General features: G+C 49.8%; 1 protein-coding gene and 1 non-coding gene across 3 annotated transcripts in view; one reads left to right on the plus strand and one right to left on the minus strand.

Moving 5' to 3' along the window:
- LOC138799941 (zinc finger protein OZF-like) overlaps positions 1–20,164 on the minus strand; it is a 57,242-nt gene extending 37,078 nt beyond the window's left edge. The window contains exons 1-3 of one of the 2 annotated variants that reach the window (XM_069981732.1): positions 20,117–20,164; positions 3,363–3,492; positions 3,079–3,255 (exon numbers count right to left, since the gene is read on the minus strand). In XM_069981732.1, the coding sequence (XP_069837833.1) occupies positions 3,079–3,255; positions 3,363–3,470 (285 nt within the window). In that variant the 5' untranslated portion in view covers positions 3,471–3,492; positions 20,117–20,164. Of the gene's footprint in view, positions 1–3,078; positions 3,256–3,362; positions 3,493–20,040 lie in introns of both variants that reach the window. The other variant, XM_069981733.1, reaches the window with a different exon arrangement.
- On the plus strand, positions 2,252–2,442 carry LOC138800220 (U2 spliceosomal RNA). Its single transcript, XR_011364420.1, has one exon. It is a non-coding gene; the product is annotated as a U2 spliceosomal RNA (small nuclear RNA).
- Positions 20,165–21,714: the final 1,550 nt, after the last annotated feature.

Here is a 21,714-nt window from a genome sequence, read left to right on the forward strand (position 1 = left end):
GTTACAGATGATGGTACAGATGCAGAGTTGTTTCTTCCACAATGAGATGGGGAGCCCCATTGTATATTATGCGCTAATATACGCCCATTTCCCTCGATGACCTCCAGGGTGCTGGGCACCTTCCATCCATGGTCCCAGCTGGGACTGACTAGAAGCTACATAACCCCGACCTTTATAGTAAGTTTGGGTGGGGGGTGATGGGCTTCTATGTCTATGTAGACCACTGATCACCATGAAAGGAAGTTTCCCCGGCCTTGTACATATTTGTGAAGCACAATGGCTACAGTGTCTCACAATTACAGCTACAAGGTCTGACGACAACAGTAACAAACAACTGTATCCTCCAATGTTTACATTAATGGGGAGGCATATGGCTGGACAGGTGACATAGGTGTGACAGTTACACAAGGGAATGTGTATACACACTAGGGCTGGGCGGTATACCGCGAAAATACCGATACCGTCACTGGGGTCGGTTAACCGACCTCAGCTTAGCCAGGACGGTATGTGCGGTATTTTCTGGATTCCCTGTCTTCCCAGCGCTGCCTAATTGCTGCCCGGACAATGCGGCATTTGGAATAAACTATTCTGCTGCTGGGGGAGGGGGGACCTTGAAGCAGTCTTTAATTAATAATGTGCTTGGCCAGCCAATCCCCCCCTACACCCGTATTGCGTCGCCCACATACCGCCTCTGCAGCCCTCCTTTTTATTGGCTGCGTGCGGGCGGGCTTTCTTGTGGTCGTGTGGGCTGGCAGTTGGCTGTGCTCTCCTCTCGGCACTTTCCTGTGTCACAGGCGGTAAGATGGCAGCCGCTTCTCACCCAGGCCCGGCCCCTGTGTAGTGATAACAGCCTGGGGGTCCATGGGTGCAGTAGCGTTTGGTGCCGGACTGCCGGTGGTATGCGGGTGAGGGGACGGGGCCGGCGCTGTACTGTACACTATCGATCTGGATGGAAGCTGCTGCTGCACTGTCAGCGTGCACCCAGGCCCCCTGTGTAGTGATAACAGGCTGTTACCACCACACAGGGGGCCTGGGTGCACGCTGACAGTGCAGCAGCAATACAGCGCCGGCCTCACCCGCATACCACCGTGGCCGGGTGGAGAGGTGGAGGCTGGAAAGCTGATTTTCCGATTTACCTCCCGAGCCAGGGTGCACATATACTGGTGCAGGGCAGGGGATGGAAGATCCTGCTGCAGGGGGCTGAAGAGGAAGGCTGGAGAACTGACAGGCTGCGCACAGGCGGCAGCTCCCCCTCCAGTGTGAGCTCAGCGGTGCTGCTGCCGGGCGGCTCACTCACTTCTCCTAGCTTCGCTGGAAGCTGCACGGTGAGCTCTGCTGCACATACAGTTGGGGTCAGGTATGGGTCGGCACATCCTCGCTTAACTGGCCACCGCACTCTGTCCCGCAGAGGAGTCCTTGGCGCCTCCTTATCTTTTATCAGTTCTGGAAGCAGCCGTGTGTGACGCTCTGCCCGGGACACAGATATATGTGCTACATCACTGAGTGACAGGGGCCGAGGATTCCTGTGCGGGAGAGAGAGAGAGCGGTGCCTGGTGGGGGGAGGGTGTGCTGACTTATACTTGACCCCCTGCAGCCACTCAGTGACTGGGGGTAGATAGATAGATAGGAGTCCTATCTATGATCTACCTATCTATCATCCACCTATCTATCATTTATCTATCAGAATATATACTGTGGAGATAGATAGATAATAGATAGATAGATAGATAGATAGATATAGCAAACAATATAGGCAGCACACTAAATGAACTGTGGCTGCCAGCATATGAATCCCAGACCTTGGACCAAGTCAGCTAGTAAGAAATACTCTGCAGCACTATGATGGTAATACAAATGTAGATTTATTCCATATAACAATATGCAGCAAACTTCACAAGTAATATATGACATTTTGGCGTCTCCTAGTGGCACTTGAGAATGGCGTAGGAGATGCCAAAACATTCTGTATTACTTGTGAAGTTTGCTGCATATTGTTATATGGAATAAATCCACGTTTGTATTACCATCGGAAAATGGGGTTTTCAAAAGGGGCGTGGCTTTTAAAAGGGGCGTGTCATAATTATCGTTCGATTTATCGTTACCGCGGCTACATGTACGATAAACCGCGATATTGATTTAGGCCATTATCGCCCAGCCCTAATACACACACACACACACAACTACAATGACTTTTACACACACACACACATATATATACACACATACACATAGCCATTAAAATAATACATTCATCGCTTCTCGGCCATTTGGCTAAGATCAAGTGCAGTATCTGTTCTTATCAGTTTAATATCTGATACGTCCCCTATCTGGGGACCATATATTAAATGGATTTTTAGAACAGGGAGATGGAAAAAGAGCTTGCTCTGTCCTCTCCAGGCATTGACCTGGTATTGCAGTGCCTCCAGGTTCAGTGCACCAAAAAAAAAAAAAATAAATACATTCCCTCTCATCACATCAATAGGACACTTTAATTTTCTAAAATAAAACCCATCCGGTTACAATGGGGCACTACTGGTTGGCTGACTACTATGTGGGGGGCATATGCCACTTTGACATTGCTAGGAAAGCTGCCCACATGCACTTCAGTAAAGATCACAGCTGATCTGTGACTGTCAATTTTTTTAATTTCATCCCTCTGTGTATTTGAGTTTGACACTCCTGCTTTGAAAAGGTGGTTCAGAAAATAACATTTTTTGAATCAACTGGTGCCAGAAATTTGTAATTTACTTCTATTTAAAAAAAACTCCAGTTTTACAGTACTTATCAGCTGCTAAATGTCCTGCAGGAAGTGGTGTATTGTCTCCAGTCTGACACAGTGCTCTCTGCTGCCACCTCTGTCCACGTAAGAAATTGTCTAGAGTAGCAGCAAATGCCCATAGAAACCTCTCCTGCTCTGGACAGTTCCTGACATGGACAGTATTACTATATAATGTCCCAGCAGGGTCACCTCTCCAGTCACCCCCCCTCACCCCTCCTGTATATCGTCCCAGCAGGGTCACCTCTCCAGTCACCCCCCCACCCCTCCTGTATTACTGTATATGGTCCCAGCAGGGTCACCTCTCCAGTCAGCAGCTCAATGATCTTGTTGGTGAGATTTAGGATCTTCTCTTGTATGAGTGAATAGGATGGAGGTTTCAGGGTCGAGTTCTGCAATGTCTTCCTTTCTAGTGAGACACAGGGATAATTACTTGGGGTCACACATTCTCCAGAGGTTTTCTTCACTATTGTATATTCCTGTGTATGATGAGAGAAGGTTAAATATCTCTATATACACCCCCGGATCTCTCACCACATGGCAGTGCATTTCACACAGGATATACTACATTCCCAGAATCCCTCACCTCTCCAGTCAGCAGGCAGATGATCTCCAGGGTCAGGCTGACTAGCCTCTCAGCTGTTTCCTTTCTGTCAGTGTCCATACCCGGTGGATCAGTCAGAAAATGGACCATTGTCTTGTGCAGGAGATTTCAACTAGACAAGTAGGACATTACATGTGAATTCAGGATGAAGCAATATGAGGAAAGGTATTCTATTGTAACCAATGCCCCCTATAGAACCATCAGTGCATGGAAATATTCACACTTCTATACAGCAATATCTGATTCATATAGTTACATAATTAGTACACGTCCATCAAGTACAACCAAGAAGGAGGGATGATGGGAAGTCAGATAGATGATGGGAGGGGGGGGGGGAAGGATGATGGGTACATTCTATTACATGGGTCTCTGAACTGCGGCCCTCCAGCTGTTGCAAAAAGACAGTTCCTATCATGCCCGAATAGCTAAAGCTTTGGATTTGGCTGTCCAGGCATGATGGGAAATGTAGTACTGCAACAGCTGGAGGGCCGCAGTTTGGAGACCCATGTTTCTATACATATGCATTGATGTTATTGTTGTGTAAGCCCTGGTCTCTCCTGTAGTGAAGTGTTTTAGCTGTGACCAGATCCAGGGTCCTCATGTCTCCTACGGAGATTTAACCCTTTTTTTACAGTCTGCCCCCCCCCCCCCATACAGGTACAATGTATCCACAGCCCCCCCATACAGGTACATAGAATGCACAGCCCCCCCCCCCCCTCCCATACAGGTACACAGTATCCACAGCCCCCCCCCTCCCATACAGGTACAATGTATCCACAGCCCCCCCATACAGGTACAATGTATCCACAGCCCCCCCATACAGGTACAATGTATCCACAGCCCCCCCCATACAGGTACAATGTATCCACAGCCCCCCCCCATACAGATACAATGTATCCACATCCCCCCCCATACAGGTACAATGTATCCACAGCCCCCCCCCCCTCCCATACAGGTACACAGTATCCACAGCCCCCCCATACAGGTACAATGTATCCACAGCCCCCCCATACAGGTACAATGTATCCACAGCCCCCCCATACAGGTACAATGTATCCACAGCCCCCCCCCCTCCCATACAGGTACACAGTATTCACAGCCCCCCCATACAGGTACAATGTATCCACAGCCCCCCCATACAGGTACAATGTATCCACAGCCCCCCCATACAGGTACAATGTATCCACAGCCCCCCCCCCTCCCCCCATACAGGTACAATGTATCCACAGCCCCCCCCTCCCCCCATACAGGTACAATGTATCCACAGCCCCCCCCCCTCCCATACAGGTACACAGTATCCACAGCCCCCCCATACAGGTACAATGTATCCACATCCCCCCCCATACAGGTACAATGTATCCACAGCCCCCCCCTCCCATACAGGTACACAGTATTCACAGCCCCCCAATACAGATACACTATATCCACAGCCCCCCCCCTCCCATACAGGTACACAGTATCCACAGCCCCCCATACAGGTACACTATATCCACAGCCCCCCCATACAGGTACACTATATTCACAGCCCCCCCATACAGGTACAATGTATCCACAGCCCCCCCCATACAGGTACAATGTATCCACATCCCCCCCCATACAGGTACAATGTATCCACAGCCCCCCCCCCCTCCCATACAGGTACAATGTATCCACAGCCCCCCCCCCCCTCCCATACAGGTACACAGTATCCACAGCCCCCCAATACAGATACACTATATCCACAGCCCCCCCCCTCCCATACAGATATACTATATCCACAGCCCCCCCCCCATACAGATATACTATATCCACAGCCCCAACCCCCCATATCCACCTCTTCATATATACTAGGTTGTTTGACAACTTCTGTCTTTAGTAAAACCCTGCTGGTTATTACTTATATGCTATTACCCCTAAATATTCCTCTATGTGATGTAGTACCTTATAAGCCCCTGAAACAGTTTCCCCACAATGAATGTTGCCACCATATCCACTGGTGTCAAAAAGTTATTTGTAAACCACTTCTATTTGAAAAGATTCAGTCTTCCAGTACTTATCAGCTGCTGTATAGCCTGAAGGAAGTGGTGTATTCTTTTCAGTCTGACACAGCGCTCTCTGCTGCCCCCTCCGTCCATGTCAGAAACTGTCCAGAGCAGGAGACGTTTTCTATGGGTGTTTGCTGCTGCTCTGACTTGAGAGGTGACCCTGCTAGGACATTATACAGTAATACAAGAGGGGTGGGGGGTGACTGGAGAGGTGACACTGCTGGGACATTATACAGTAATACAGGGGGGGGGGGGGTGACTGGAGAGGTGACACTGCTGGGACATTATACAGTAATACAGGAGGGGGGGTGACTGGAGAGGTGACACTGCTGGGACATTATACAGTAATACAGGAGGGGGGGTGACTGGAGAGGTGACACTGCTGGGAATGCTGGGACATTATACAGTAATACAGGAGGGGAGGGGGTGACTGGAGAGGTGACACTGCTGGGACATTATACAGTAATACAGGAGGGGAGGGGGGATGACTAGAGAGGCGACACTGCTGGGAATGCTGGGACATTATACAGTAATACAGGAGGGGTGGGGGGATGACTGGAGAGGTGACACTGCTGGGACATTATACAGTAATACAGGAGGGGTGATGACTGGAGAGGTGACACTGCTGGGAATGCTGGGACATTATACAGTAATACAGGAGGGGTGGGGGATGACTGGAGAGGTGACACTGCTGGGACATTATACCGTAATACAGGAGGGGGGATGACTGGAGAGGTGACACTGCTGGGAATGCTGGGACATTATACAGTAATACAGGAGGGGGGATGACTGGAGAGGTGACACTGCTGGGAATGCTGGGACATTATACAGTACAGGGCTCCAGATGGCGACCAAAATGGTCGCCAATGCGACTGATGTTTTGCAAATGGCGCCCAGATTTATTAATCTGGGCGCCATTTGCGACTGGCCCCGGCGGCGGTGCGCTGTCTCTTTAAGTATCCCCGGCTGATGCGCGGCTGATGCGCGGCTGCCGGGGGTGTCCCATTCTATCTCCGGCAGCGCAGCGCATCAGTGAGCTGCCTGGGGCCCTGACTTCCGGCACAGGAAGCCCGCGTCAGAGACGCTTCCTGTGTCAGAAGTCACAGCCCCGGCGTACAGGGAGCTCACTGATGCGCCGCGCTGCCGGGGATAGGACGGGACACCCCCGGCAGCCGCGCATCAGCCGGGGACAGCGTCCGAAGAAGAAGAGGATCGCCGGGGGAGCGGGTTGTCAGGTGAGTTTGTGTGTTTGTTTTTTTTAAATACTGCTTAGCATAGAGGAAAGGGGGGGGCATCTATAATGGGGGGAGAAGAGAGTGCCATCTATAATGGGGGGAAGAGAAGGGGGGGCATCTATAATGGGGGGAGAAGAGGGGCCATCTTCAAGGGGGGAGAGGGGGCTAGCTATAAGGGGAGAGGGTATCTATAATGGGGAGGAGGAGGGGGCATCTATAATGGGGAGGAGGAGGGGGCATCTATAATGGGGAGGAGGAGGGGGCATCTATAATGGGGAGGAGGAGGGGGCATCTATAATGGGGGGGAGGAGGGGGCATCTATAATGGGGGTAGAGGGGGTCATCTATAAGGGGAGGGGGTATCTATAAGGGGGGGAGAAGAGGGGGCATCTATAAGGGGGGGAGAAGAGGGGGCATCTATAAGGGGGGGAGAAGAGGGGGCATCTATAATGGGGGGGAGGAGGGGGCATCTATAATGGGGGTAGAGGGGGTCATCTATAAAAGGAGGGGGTCATCTATAAGTGTAGGGCAAACTGGCTGCAGACACTGGGAGATAGATATATGCACAATTATTATTATCAGGGCCCCTCAGGTGTCTGTATTGTAGGGGGTCACTTGCATTAGTCACTAGGTGAGAGATATATCTATCTATATACACATCTTGTGGGGGGTCACTATGGCTGCAGTCATAAGTCTAGCTCAGTATGTATAGACTGTTGCAAGCTTTTTAAAGGGAACCTGTCACCCCCGGTGACGGGGTGACAGGCTCCCAACCCCCCGTTAGAACCCCCTATACTCACCTCATCGCGCCGGGTCCCGCTTCTGGAGGTGGTCAGGTCACGGAGATCTCAGCCGCTGCAGCCCGGCGCGCACACAGAGAGATGAGTCCAACACTCATAGAGAATGACGGAGCACTGGACTCTCCCGTCATTCTCTATGAGCGTTGGACTCATCTCTCAGCGCACGCCGGGCTGCAGCGGCTGAGATCTCCGTGACCCGACCATCTTCAGAAGCGGGACCCGGCGCGATGAGGTGAGTATAGGGGGTTCTAACGGGGGGTTGGGAGCCTGTCACCCCGTCACCGGGGGTGACAGGTTCCCTTTAAGATCAAGTTCAGAAGAGTAAGCCTCATTAAAAGGCTAGCCAAGTGAAGCTGAAGTACTGAGTCAGACTGGATATGGTTGTCAAGTTGCAAGTTTCCATGTTGAACATTTTCAAACTAAGAAAAGAAAGAATCTAAAGGAGGAGGAGGCTGCCGTGGCCTCTGCACACAGTAAGTCCCATGTAACATAACATTAATTTTACATGGTTTAAAATGTTGGCGACCAAATATTCTATTTGGCGCCTAAATTTTTCAGGTTAGGAGCCAATGGCTCCCAGGTAAATTTTTTAGTCTGGAGCCCTGCAGTAATACAGGAGGGGTGGGGGGGTGACTGGAGAGGTGACACTGCTGGGACATTATACAGTAATACAGGAGGGGGGGGAATGACTGGAGAGGTGACCCTGCTGGGAATGCTGGGACATTATACAGTAATACAGGAGGGGTGGGGGGTGACTGGAGAGGTGACACTGCTGGGACATTATACAGTAATACAGGATGGGGGGATGACTGGAGAGGTGACACTGCTGGGACATTATACAGTAATACAGGAGGGGGGGGGGGACTGGAGAGGTGACCCTGCTGGGACATTATACAGTAATACAGGATGGGGGGGTGACTGGAGAGGTGACCCTGCTGGGACATTATACAGTAATACAGGAGGGGTGGGGGGATGACTGGAGAGGTGACACTGCTGGGACATTATACAGTAATACAGGACGGGGGGGTGACTGGAGAGGTGACACTGCTGGGACATTATACAGTAATACAGGGGGTGATGACTGGAGAGGTGACACTGCTGGGACATTATACAGTAATACAGGACGGGTGGGGGGTGATGACTGGAGAGGTGACACTGCTGGGAATGCTGGGACATTATACAGTAATACAGGAGGGGGGGGGACTGGAGAGGTGACACTGCTGGGACATTATACAGTAATACAGGAGGGGTGGGGGGTGACTGGAGAGGTGACACTGCTGGGACATTATACAGTAATACAGGAGGGGTGGGGGGTGACTGGAGAGGTGACACTGCTGGGACATTATACAGTAATACAGGGGGTGATGACTGGAGAGGTGACACTGCTGGGACATTATACAGTAATACAGGACAGGTGGGGGGGATGACTGGAGAGGTGACACTGCTGGGACATTATACAGTAATACAGGAGGGGGGGTGACTGGAGAGGTGACACTGCTGGGACATTATACAGTAATACAGGAGGGGAGGGGGGGATGACTAGAGAGGCGACACTGCTGGGAATGCTGGGACATTATACAGTAATACAGGAGGGGTGGAGGGGGGGGGATGACTAGAGAGGCGACACTGCTGGGAATGCTGGGACATTATACAGTAATACAGGAGGGGAGGGGGGGATGACTAGAGAGGCGACACTGCTGGGAATGCTGAGACATTATACAGTAATACAGGAGGGGGGGGGGTGACTGGAGAGGTGACACTGCTGGGACATTATACAGTAATACAGGAGGGGGGTGATGACTGGAGAGGTGACACTGCTGGGAATGCTGGGACATTATACAGTAATACAGGAGGGGGGTGATGACTGGAGAGGTGACACTGCTGGGAATGCTGGGACATTATACAGTAATACAGGAGGGGGGGGATGACTGGAGAGGTGACCCTGCTGGGAATGCTGGGACATTATACAGTAATACAGGAGGGGTGGGGGGTGACTGGAGAGGTGACATTGCTGGGACATTATACAGTAATACAGGATGGGGGGGATGACTGGAGAGGTGACACTGCTGGGACATTATACAGTAATACAGGATGGGGGTGATGACTGGAGAGGTGACACTGCTGGGAATGCTGGGACATTATACAGTAATACAAGATGAGGGGTGGGGGGGTGACTGGAGAGGTGACACTGCTGGGACATTATACAGTAATACTGTCCATGTCAGGAACTATCCAGAGCTGGAGAGGTTTTCTATGGGGATTTGCTATTACTCTGGACAGTTCCTGACATGGACAGAGGTGGCCTCAGATGGCACTGTGTCAGACTGGAAAGAATACACCACTTGACATGACATGCACCGGAGTACCCCTTTAAGCTTACCGGTCCACAGTTACCTGGGAAAGACCTAGAGCTCCATTGAACATCAGCACTACATTTGCCTTACACCAGTCTCTCAGCACAATACTCCACGGAATTGCTGAATATTTTGCATACGGGCACATATATTACAGAAATGAGTTGCCTAAGAACTCTTTGGTGTAAGGGCCCTATTACTTGGAGCGATAATCTGGTGGTTATCAGGACGATTCTGCAGATTATCGCTCCGAGTAAGAAAGACAACAATCAGCCAATGACAATAATCATTGGCTGATTGTATCTTTTGATCTTGCCTAAAAATCATCTGCCGCCGACCGTGCATAACCACGTGTAATAGTGACACATCGATACGTGTAATAGTGACACATGGCTATGTATAATACCACGTTTCCCCCAAAGACAATATCTTTTATTAATCTTTGCTCCCAAAGATGCGCTGTGTCTTATTTTCAGGGAACGTCTTATTTTTCCATGAAGAATTAATAAAAAAAGGAACTAAAAAATATGAACATTTATTATATACTGTATGGAAAATGTCATCTCAAACCAGCATAACCAGACATAACCTTGGTGGCGGAGGGCGGCGGGGGTCTTACATTCAGTGGATGCCTTATTTTGGGGGGAATTGTCATGTTCTGCGACTCCAGAACACAAAATACTCACAATTGTCTCCTTGACATATATTCTATTTATTTTTCATGTTCACATTACATGTTAAAGCTCACAGCTGATGTATCCATCAGACACGGACGCCCAAGTACGTCCTCACTGAGGACGTTTCGGAGGACATAGACTCCTCCTTCCTCATGCGCAGGGACGCAAGGGGCTGGACAAGGTTATATGGATACTGAAGTACGCAGGCTCGATAGATGCCTGATTGATACTGGCCATTTTTTGGATGTTATCGAGCGCATAGACACCACTAATGTGGCTTTTCTTTGCACACTTGATGTGCAAAGTTTGTACACCAATATTCCTCAAGAGGAGGGCATGCTGTGTATTAGGGAAAAGCTCAATAAGGATTGCAAACTGAGTAACAGCATGATCAATTTTTTGATGGACTTGCTAGACTTGGTGCTCAGTCGTAATTATTTCAGGTTTGATACTGATTGCTGGTGTTTCCATGGGCTCGTCTGTAGCCCCTAGTCTAGCTAATATTTTTATGCATTTTTTTGAAGAGAAGTTTGTCGTCCCTTGCTTGCCGGCGTCATCCACGTGGGTGCGTTAAGATGGACGACGTTTGCTTGCTATGGAGGTCAAATGAGACATCTTTACTTAAATTTGTTGAGACCCTAAATAGTTGTCATGAGACCATCAAGTTTACTTTGGAGTATGACAGTAAGTGCATTCATTTTCTTGACGTAGAAGTTCGCAAAGGCGCTGATATGTTAGAAACGACACTATTTTCTAAACCCACCGATAGAAATAATTTATTGCACCGTGAGAGTCAGCATGCCCCCCATGTATTTAACCCCTTAGGGACCAAGCCTATTTGGGCCTTAATGACCAGGCTCATTTTTCAAAATCTGACCTTTCTCACTTTATGGGCTTATAGCTCAGTGATGCTTTAACGTATGCTAGCGATTCTGAGATTTTATTTGTAACATATGGTACTTTATATTAGTGGTAAAATTTGGTCACTATCTTTTGTGTTTTTTGTGAAAAACATAAAAATATCATAAAAAATTTGCACTTTACAAACTTTGAAATTCTCTGCTTCTAAGAAAAGAAAGTCATATCACATAAATTAGTTACTAGGTCACATTACCATTATGTCCTCTTTATTCTGGCATAATTTCGTAAACATATTTTACTTTTCTTGGGTGTTACGGGGCTTAGAAATGTATCAGCAAATCATCAATTTTTCATGAAATTTCCAAAACTAATTTTGTTAGGGACCAGTTCTTTTTTTAAGTGTGTTTAGGAGGCTTGTATACTTGAACCCCCCATAAATGACCCCATTTTGGAAACTACACACCTTAAAGAATTAATCTAGGGGTATAATGAGCACTTTAACCCTACAGGGGCTGGAGGAAAGTATTCACAATAAGGCCGGAAAAAAATGGAAAATAGAAATTTTCAAATAATATGTTCGTTCAGATTAAAGTATCTCATTTTCACAAGCAACAGGAGACAAAAAGCACCCCAAAATTTGTAACGCAGGTTCTCCTGAGTACAATGGAACCCCATACGGGGGCGTAAACCACTTTGAGTTTGAGTGCCAGGTGCGGTTGCAGAGCCCCTGTAGTGTCAGCAGAGTGAAACCCCCCCATAAGTCACCCCATTTTGGAAAGTGCACCCCTCAAAGAATACATCTTGGGGTGTGGTGAGCATTTTGACCCCACGGGTATTAGAGGAAAGTATTCAAAATTAGACAGTAAAAATGAAAAACTAGAATTTTTCCAATAATATATGTTTGTTTAGTTTAAAATTTCTCAACTTCACAAGGAAAGGGAGAGAAAGCGCACCCCAAAATCTGTAACACAGGTCCTCCTGAGTACAACGGTACCCCATATGTGGGCATAAACCACTGTATGGGCACACAGCGGGGCTCAGAACAGAAGGAGCGCCAATTAGCATTTTCAGTGCAGATTTTGCTGAATAAGTTTCCGAGCGCCAGGTGCGTTTGCAGCGCCCCTGTAGTGTCCGCAAAAGAGAAAACCCCCAAAAGTCACCCCATTTTGGAAAGAGCACCCCTCAAAGAAGTCATCTTGGGGTGCAGTGAGCATTTTGACCCCACAGGTGTTACAGGAAAGGATTAAAAATTAGAAAGTAAAAATGAAAAAAAATAATAATTTTTTCAATAATATGTTTGTTTAGTTTGAAATTTCTCAATTTCACGAGAAACAGGAGAGAAAATGCCTAGCAAAATTTGTAACGCAGGTTCTCCTGAGTACAACGGTACCTCATCTGTGGGCTAAAAACCACTGTATGGGCACACAGCGGGGCTCAGAAGGAAAGGAGCGTCATTTTGCTGGTGCAAAACTGCAGCTAGTATCGGTTATTAGAATAGTGCAGGTGCTAAAAAAAAATTTAAAATGAGATTACAGGTAATCTGGGGTGGTGACGGGCAACCTGGGAGTGTTTACTTGCTATCTGGGGTGTTTATGGGCAATCTGGGGTGGTACGAGCAGTCTGTGTCAATCTGGGGGTGTTTACTGGTTATCTGGGGGTGTTTACTGGCTATCTGGGGAGGTAACGGACAATCTGGGGGTGTTTACTGGCTATATGGGGTGGTGATGGGCAATCTGGGGGAGGAGTGACAGGCATTCTGGGGTGGGTATGGGCAATCTGGGGTGGTTACGGGCAATCTGTAGTGGTTATGGGTAGCCTGTGGCAATCTGGGGTGTTTAATGGCCATCTGGGGTGGTTACAGGTAATGCGGGGTGGTTACAGGTAATGCGGGGTGGTTACAGGTAATGCGGGGTGGTTACAGGTAATCCGGGGCACTTGACTTTTTATCCTGTTACCAATGATTTTTGGTGACGGGACAAAAAGTGCCGGAAGCATTTGAAACAAGTGATCAGTGGTATATAGTATATACCGCTGATCACTTGTGCCAGGACCACATCGGCTAGTCCCTGATCATTGCCCCATGCTATCTGCTACCTCTGGTGGTGGAGAGAATGAGAGTTTGATCTTTTTTTAAGGGTACAAACACACTTGTCGTATCCGCAGCGAGTTTCTGGCTGCGTATTCGCTGAGGATCCCGGCCGTGTGTACTCAGTGGCAGACAAAGTCGCAGCAGGGATGTACATCCCTGCTGCGAGTTTGTCTGCAGCTCGCCCCGTTAACTCCCCGGCCGGAGACTATACGTCACCTGATCCCGGCTACGGGGCTCCTGACATCTTCACTGCCCGTTCAGACAATCAGTGCTGCAGTGGGGCAGCGCACTGATTGGCTGAGCGGGACGTGCCTGGAATCAGCGAAGGACCAGGTGATGTATAGTCGGGACCAGGTGATGTATAGTCTCCGGTGGCCGGGGGGTTAACTGGTCGGCCTTTGGACAAACTTTGTCTGCCATTGAGTACACAGGGTCGGGATCCTCAGCGAGTCTCGCTGCGAATACGCAGCGAGAAACTCGCTGCCGATACGGCAAGTGTGTTTGTACCCTAAGGAATTACTCACTGTGAACACTAAGGTTATTCCGGGGGGACATTCATCTCCTCTCACTGTGGATTAACAGTGAGAGGAGATGAAAACATGCAGTGCCCGTTACTGGTGGCCATCGTTATACTGTTAATAACGGCGATCGTCGGTGCGAGGACTGGCCGGGACTAGTGTTGCACGATGCACCGAAATATCGATACTACTATCGATATTTCGGGCAGAAAAACGGTTCGGTACCAGGATTTCCTGGTATCGATACTTTATGTTAAGCTGCATAATAGCGCAGCTTAATATAAAGTACAGCGCAGAGACCACGGCCGGCAGCTAGCTGAGCGCCGGCCGTGTTCTCTGTGTGCCGCCCCCTGTCGTCCCCTCCTCCGCCCGCGCGCTCTCCGCTCCCGGTGGCGCCAACTTCAAATAATAATTTTACAGGGTAGATGCATTTAAACCCCCCCCCCCCCCGAGCCATTCCATATGCAGCAGAATGTCTGCTGTATATAGAGCGGCCCCCACTGCTAATGACTGCAGCCCGCGATATTACGGGTGGCAGTTATTTAACTATTCCCCCGCCGCGGCTGCGTCCTTCCAGTCCTGCCCCCCATTGTCAGCCCCGGCAGCCACCTCTGCACCGCCGGTCCAGCCCTTCATCCACCCCTCCCCTCCGTCCCCCGGGACCAGCCGCTGCACTTTGCGGTCCCTCACACCGGCCAGTCCCCTCCCAGCATACCTGCTTGTGCACAAGAAGGTATGCTAGGAGTTGTAGTGCACGGAGGTATGCTGGGATCGGGAGGCTGCTGCTGCACAACTACAACTCTCACCATACCTTCTAGTGCACTACAACTCTCAGCATACCTCTTTGCACAAAGAGGTATGCTGGGGGTTCTAGTGCACAAGAAGATGTTGGGAGTTGCAGTTGTGCAGCAGCAGCCTTCCGACACAACTCCCAGCATATCTCCTTGTCCACTACAACTCCCAGCATACCTTCTTGTGCACTACAACTCCCAGCATATCTTCTTGTGCACAAGGAGGTATGCTGGGGGTTGTAGTGCACAAGAAGGTATGCTGGGAGTTATAACAAACAAGGAAATATGTTGGGAGTTGTAGTTGTGCAGCAGCAGCCTCCCATCACAACAACTCCCAGCATACCTCTTTGTGCATTACAACCCCCAGCATACCTCTTTGTGCATTACAACCCCCAGCATACCTCTTTGTGCACAAGAAGATATGCTGGGAGTTGTAGTGCACAAGAAGATATGCTGGGAGTTGTAGTGCACAAGAAGGTATGCTGGGAGTTGCAGTTGTGCAGCAGCAGCCTCCTGACACCACAACAACCCCCAGGATACCTCTGTGCACTACAACTCCCAGCATACCTTCTTGTGCACAAAGATGTATGCTGGGAGTTGTTGTTTTGGGAGGCTGCTGCTGCACCACTGTACCTCCCAGCATACCTTCTTGTGTACTACAACCCCACCATACCTCTTTGTGGACAAGGAGGTATGCTGGGAGTTGTAGTGCACAAGAAGGTATGCTAGGAGGTACAAGGGAATTAAAAAGTATAAAAAAAAACTAGGGAAATCCTACTGTGCTGATCCAGGGGAAGGCGAAAACCCCTATGAGGCAGATGACAATTAAAAAAAATTCAGAATAAAAGTTCTAATAATCCCCGCCTTTCCCTTTTATTCATGTCAAAAAATAAACATTTGGCATCATTGCATGCGGAATTGTCCGAACCATTAAAAGTAACAAAAAAAGTGATCAAAAAGTCACATAAATAAAAATGTGGTGCATGGGGGCATCATACCCACAGTCTGGGTGGGGGGGGGATGTCATTATATTTGTATTTTAAGTGCTTTTTTTCAAAAGTATCGAAATGGTATTGAGTATCGGAAAAATAACTCAAAATTCTGGTATTGTGACATCCCTAGCCAGGACTGACCCCACTCTGCCCCAACCCCTCAGTGACCTCCGGTAGCTGGGAGGAGGGGGCTGCGGGCATTACCGGCGCCGCTGCACTATTCTGCACCATCCCCATAAAGAGCTGATGGCAGCAGAATAGAGCCCATTAGTGATCGCCATAATAATCCGTATCGGCGGTCACTAATAACATAATACATGTATTCTCTGGGTCACTACGGTTATGGTGATACCACATTTCTGTAGGTTTTTTTAACTATTACCACTTTGGCGCAATAGAAACTATCTTCCTAGCCAAAACCCACAAAAACTGTCGCCACATTGCAAGATCCATAGCGTTCTTATCTTTTGCGCGACAGCTGGTTTGGGCTTATTTTATGCGGGAAGATCTGTAGTTTCTATTGATACCAAGTTTTATATGTATATGACTTTTTGATCTCTTTTATGACGTATTTTCTAAAGCGGATTGATAAAATACTGCTATTCTGATACTGTTTTTTAATTTATTTTTTTTACAGCGTGTCGTGTGGTACAATTATTGATATCGTTTTATAGATTGGGTTGTTACGGACGTAACGATACCAAATATGTATAGGATTTGTGTTTTTGATCACTTTTATGTAATGTTTTATAGTGTATGGGGAATGTAATGCATTTTTATTATGGGGGAGGGGGGCTGGGGGGATTGTGTTTGGTGCACTTTTTTTACTTTTTTACACTAGTGTCCATTACTGAACACTAGTGTAACACTGAGATCACATTATACAATACACTGTACGGCTTCTGCAGTACAGTGTATTGTATAATGTGACCATCCTGCTGACAGGCAGTAGCACAGCCACCCCTGTCAGCAGGATGGCTTATCCATGGTAAGCCCGGGGACCTTCATTAGGCCCCTGGAGTTACCATGGAGACGGTGGGGGGGACCGGACGGCACCACGGGACCTCCGATCATGTAAGTGGACCTGCAGCGCCGTCCGGTACACACCGGAACCCGTTAGATGCCGCTGTCATGCTTTGACAGCGGCATTTAACGTGTTAAACTGCCCGGAGCGGAGAATCCTCCGCTCCTGGCAGTTACAGGAGGGTGTCAGCGGTCACACTGACCGCTGATCCCCCGTCCTACAGCTGCCGCCGGGCGGTAATTTATTCCGATGCGCCCGCCGTTAAAAGGCGTACGCATAGGAATAAAGCCCATTAGTGGCCGCCGTGAAAAGGCAGCATGGCGGTCACGAAGGGGTTAAGAGCTTGCCCAAATCTCAGTTTATGCGCACTAAAAGAATTGCTAGTACTGAGAGTGAGTATCGCAGAAATACGGAAAAAATAAAATCTACATTCATTGAAAGAGGATATAATAAGAGAGGTGAATTCCACAGAGAAGGAGGTCGGCAGACTAGATAAGAGAGAAGTGAGAAAGAAAAAAGAAAAAGTGGACAAAACATGTGATAGATTGCTGTTTAGCAGCACTTATGACAGACCTTCTCAGATTGTGAAAAGAGGTTCTCAAGCATTGGAAGTTGTTACAATGTGATCCAAAATATGGTAGGATATTCAGTGAGAGACCTTTGTTTTGCTATAAATAGAATAAACTCGTAAGGGGTGACATAGCTAAGAAGAAAATGAGCAGGCAGACTTTTGGCTAGTCGCCGGAAAGGCACCTTTGGGTGCATGACATGTCAGCACTGCAGTGCGATTATAAAGGGGGACTCTGTTAGTCATCCCAGTAAAGGTACTAAGTACCCTGGAAAAGGGTTTTTTACATGTAATGACAAGAATCTACCTCCTCAAGTGTCCCTGCGGTTACGGCTATGTGGGACAGACCAGCCGTTCTTATAAGCTGCGTCTGAACGAGCACAAAGCCGCTATACGCAAATTTAGTGTGAATCAGGGGATAGAGACGACTACAAAACATGATGGTAAAACGTTCGGAGAGACTACGGTAGCCAGGCATTTCTATGAATTTCGTCATCATGTTTGCGATCTGAGGTGGCAAGTTGTGGAGAAAGCAGAAGTCTGTGCTGACAAGGAGGAGAATCGCAAGAGATTACTCCGTTGTGAGACCTTTTGGATTTCAAGGTTGGAAACATTGAGTCCGAACGAGGTCTGTAGCTTTAGAGCATTTCTGTAATCATTTGTTACTTTTGTATCCAGCGTCCCACACCTAGGAGTTTATATGTTTTTTGGATTTTATGTGTTGTATATATCATATGCTAATATGTCTAATGCATGTCACGCAAGAGTTCACTTCAGTATCCATATAACCTTGTCCAGCCCCTTGCGTCCCTGCGCATGAGGAAGGAGGAGTCTATGTCCTCCGAAACGTCCGCGGTGAGGACGTCCCTGGGCGTCCGTGTCTGATGGATACATCAGCTGTGGGCTTTAACATGTAATGTGAACATGGAAAATAAATAGAATATATGTCAAGAAGACAATTGGGAGTATTTTGTGTTCTGGAGTCGCAGAACATCAAGGGTTCATACCGGACCGAATGAATCTACTAATTGGTGAGACAACCATTCATTTCCTCCATACTTATTGTGTTGTACATATTGGAGTTTACGGGACCTGTGGAGTCCGGTTGTGTGGAGGCTGCCTCTAGCTTTTCTTTATGCGGGACTGTTCAATGTAAGTGTTATTTTTGGGGGAAACAGACTGTCCTGTATATACGGGGGGCAGTGGGCACGTCCTGTATATAGGGGGGGCAGTGGGCACGTCCTGTATATAGGGGGGGCAGTGGACACGTCCTGTATATACGGGGGGCAGTGGACACGTCCTGTATATACGGGGGGCAGTGGACACGTCCTGTATATACGGGGGGCAGTGGACACGTCCTGTATATACGGGGGGCAGTGGACACGTCCTGTATATACGGGGGGCAGTGGACACGTCCTGTATATACGGGGGGCAGTGGGCACGTCCTGTATATACGGGGGGCAGTGGGCACGTCCTGTATATACGGGGGGCAGTGGGCACGTCCTGTATATACGGGGGGCAGTGGACACGTCCTGTATATACGGGGGGCAGTGGACACGTCCTGTATATACGGGGGGCAGTGGACACGTCCTGTATATACGGGGGGCAGTGGACACGTCCTGTATATACGGGGGGCAGTGGACACGTCCTGTATATACGGGGGGCAGTGGACACGTCCTGTATATACGGGGGGCAGTGGACACGTCCTGTATATACGGGGGGCAGTGGACACGTCCTGTATATACGGGGGGCAGTGGACACGTCCTGTATATACGGGGGGCAGTGGACACGTCCTGTATATACGGGGGGCAGTGGACACGTCCTGTATACACGGGGGGCAGTGGACACGTCCTGTATACACGGGGGGCAGTGGACACGTCCTGTATACACGGGGGGCAGTGGACACGTCCTGTATACACGGGGGGCAGTGGACACGTCCTGTATATACGGGGGGCAGTGGACACGTCCTGTATATACGGGGGGCAGTGGACACGTCCTGTATATACGGGGGGCAGTGGACACGTCCTGTATATACGGGGGGCAGTGGACACGTCCTGTATATACGGGGGGCAGTGGACACGTCCTGTATATACGGGGGGCAGTGGGCACGTCCTGTATATACGGGGGGCAGTGGGCACGTCCTGTATATACGGGGGGCAGTGGGCACGTCCTGTATATACGGGGGGCAGTGGGCACGTCCTGTATATACGGGGGGCAGTGGACACGTCCTGTATATACGGGGGGCAGTGGACACGTCCTGTATATACGGGGGGCAGTGGACACGTCCTGTATATACGGGGGGCAGTGGACACGTCCTGTATATACGGGGGGCAGTGGACACGTCCTGTATATACGGGGGGCAGTGGGCACGTCCTGTATATACGGGGGGCAGTGGGCACGTCCTGTATATACGGGGGGCAGTGGGCACGTCCTGTATATACGGGGGGCAGTGGGCACGTCCTGTATATACGGGGGGCAGTGGACACGTCCTGTATATACGGGGGGCAGTGGACACGTCCTGTATATACGGGGGGCAGTGGACACGTCCTGTATATACGGGGGGCAGTGGACACGTCCTGTATTTACGGGGGGCAGTGTATGAGGGAACAGAAGGAGCTCACATATTCTTGCCAGCTTACAGATAAAACACGAGCCCTGCCCTCACAACACACATCCCCCATAACACAATTCTGCAGGGGCGCCATCTTTATCCTGTTGCTCTGCTCACCTGGATTCTAGGAGGGAAGATTTAATAGAAATGTAACCACACAAGTAACACACCCACTAAGCCGCCACCGACTCACCCCGGAACTGATCCGTCCGTCTGCTGTAGCATCGGGTCAAGTCTAAAGGTAGATGCTAGAGTGTATCCTCTCCTTTGAGGTGTGATGTCACCAGGAGGGGCGGGGCCTCGACCGGAAGTAGGAAGTAGTGAGCTGCTGCACCATTCACTGTGCAGAAACAGAGTGAAGGAAGCTGCAATATCCATAGTAGCATGGAGGGGTATACAGGGGGAGAGGACTGGTGTGTGTGGTCTGTATACAGGGGGAGAGGACTGGTGTGTGGGGTCTGTATACAGGGGGAGAGGACTGGTGTGTGTGGTCTGTATACAGGGGGAGAGGACTGGTGTGTGGGGTCTGTATACAGGGGAGAGGTCTGGTGTGTGGGGGATCTATATACAGGGGGAGAGGACTGGTGTGTGGGGGGTCTGTATACAGGGGAGAGGACTGGTGTGTGGGGTCTGTATACAGGGGGAGAGGACTGGTGTGTGGGGTCTGTATACAGGGGGAGAGGACTGGTGTGTGGGGTCTGTATACAGGGGGAGAGGACTGGTGTGTGGGGGGTCTGTATACAGGGGAGAGGACTGGTGTGTGGGGTCTGTATACAGGGGGAGAGGACTGGTGTGTGTGGGGGTCTGTATACAGGGGAGAGGACTGGTGTGTGGGATCTATATACAGGGGGAGAGGACTGGTGTGTGTGGGGTCTGTATACAGGGGAGAGGACTGGTGTGTGGGGTCTGTATACAGGGGGAGAGGACTGGTGTGTGGGGTCTGTATACAGGGGGAGAGGACTGGTGTGGGGGGCTGTATACAGGGGAGAGGACTGGTGTGTGTGGGGTCTGTATACAGGGGGAGAGGACTGGTGTGTGGGGTCTGTATACAGGGGAGAGGACTGGTGTGTGGGGTCTGTATACAGGGGAGAGGACTGGTGTGTGTGGGGTCTGTATACAGGGGGAGAGGACTGGTGTGTGGGGTCTGTATACAGGGGGAGAGGACTGGTGTGTGGGGTCTGTATACAGGGGAGAGGACTGGTGTGTGTGGGGTCTGTCTACAGGGGAGAGGACTGGTGTGTGTGGGGTCTGTATACAGGGGGAGAGGACTGGTGTGTGGGGTCTGTATACAGGGGAGAGGACTGGTGTGTGGGGTCTGTATACAGGGGAGAGGACTGGTGTGTGGTCTGTATACAGGGGGAGAGGACTGGTGTGTGGGGTCTGTATACAGGGGGAGAGGACTGGTGTGTGGGGTCTGTATACAGGGGAGAGGACTGGTGTGTGGGGTCTGTATACAGGGGGAGAGGACTGGTGTGTGTGGGGTCTGTATACAGGGGGAGAGGACTGGTGTGTGTGGGGTCTGTATACAGGGGGAGAGGACTGGTGTGTGTGGTCTGTATACAGGGGAGAGGACTGGTGTGTGTGTGGGGTCTGTATACAGGGGAGAGGACTGGTGTGTGGGGTCTGTATACAGGGGGAGAGGACTGGTGTGTGGGGTCTGTATACAGGGGAGAGGACTGGTGTGTGGGGTCTGTATACAGGGGAGAGGACTGGTGTGGGGGGTCTGTATACAGGGGGAGAGGACTGGTGTGTGGGGTCTGTATACAGGGGAGAGGACTAGTGTGTGGGGTC

The sequence above is a fragment of the Dendropsophus ebraccatus genome, chromosome 8, assembly GCF_027789765.1.
Source record: "Dendropsophus ebraccatus isolate aDenEbr1 chromosome 8, aDenEbr1.pat, whole genome shotgun sequence".
NCBI classification, from domain to species: Eukaryota; Metazoa; Chordata; class Amphibia; order Anura; family Hylidae; genus Dendropsophus; species Dendropsophus ebraccatus.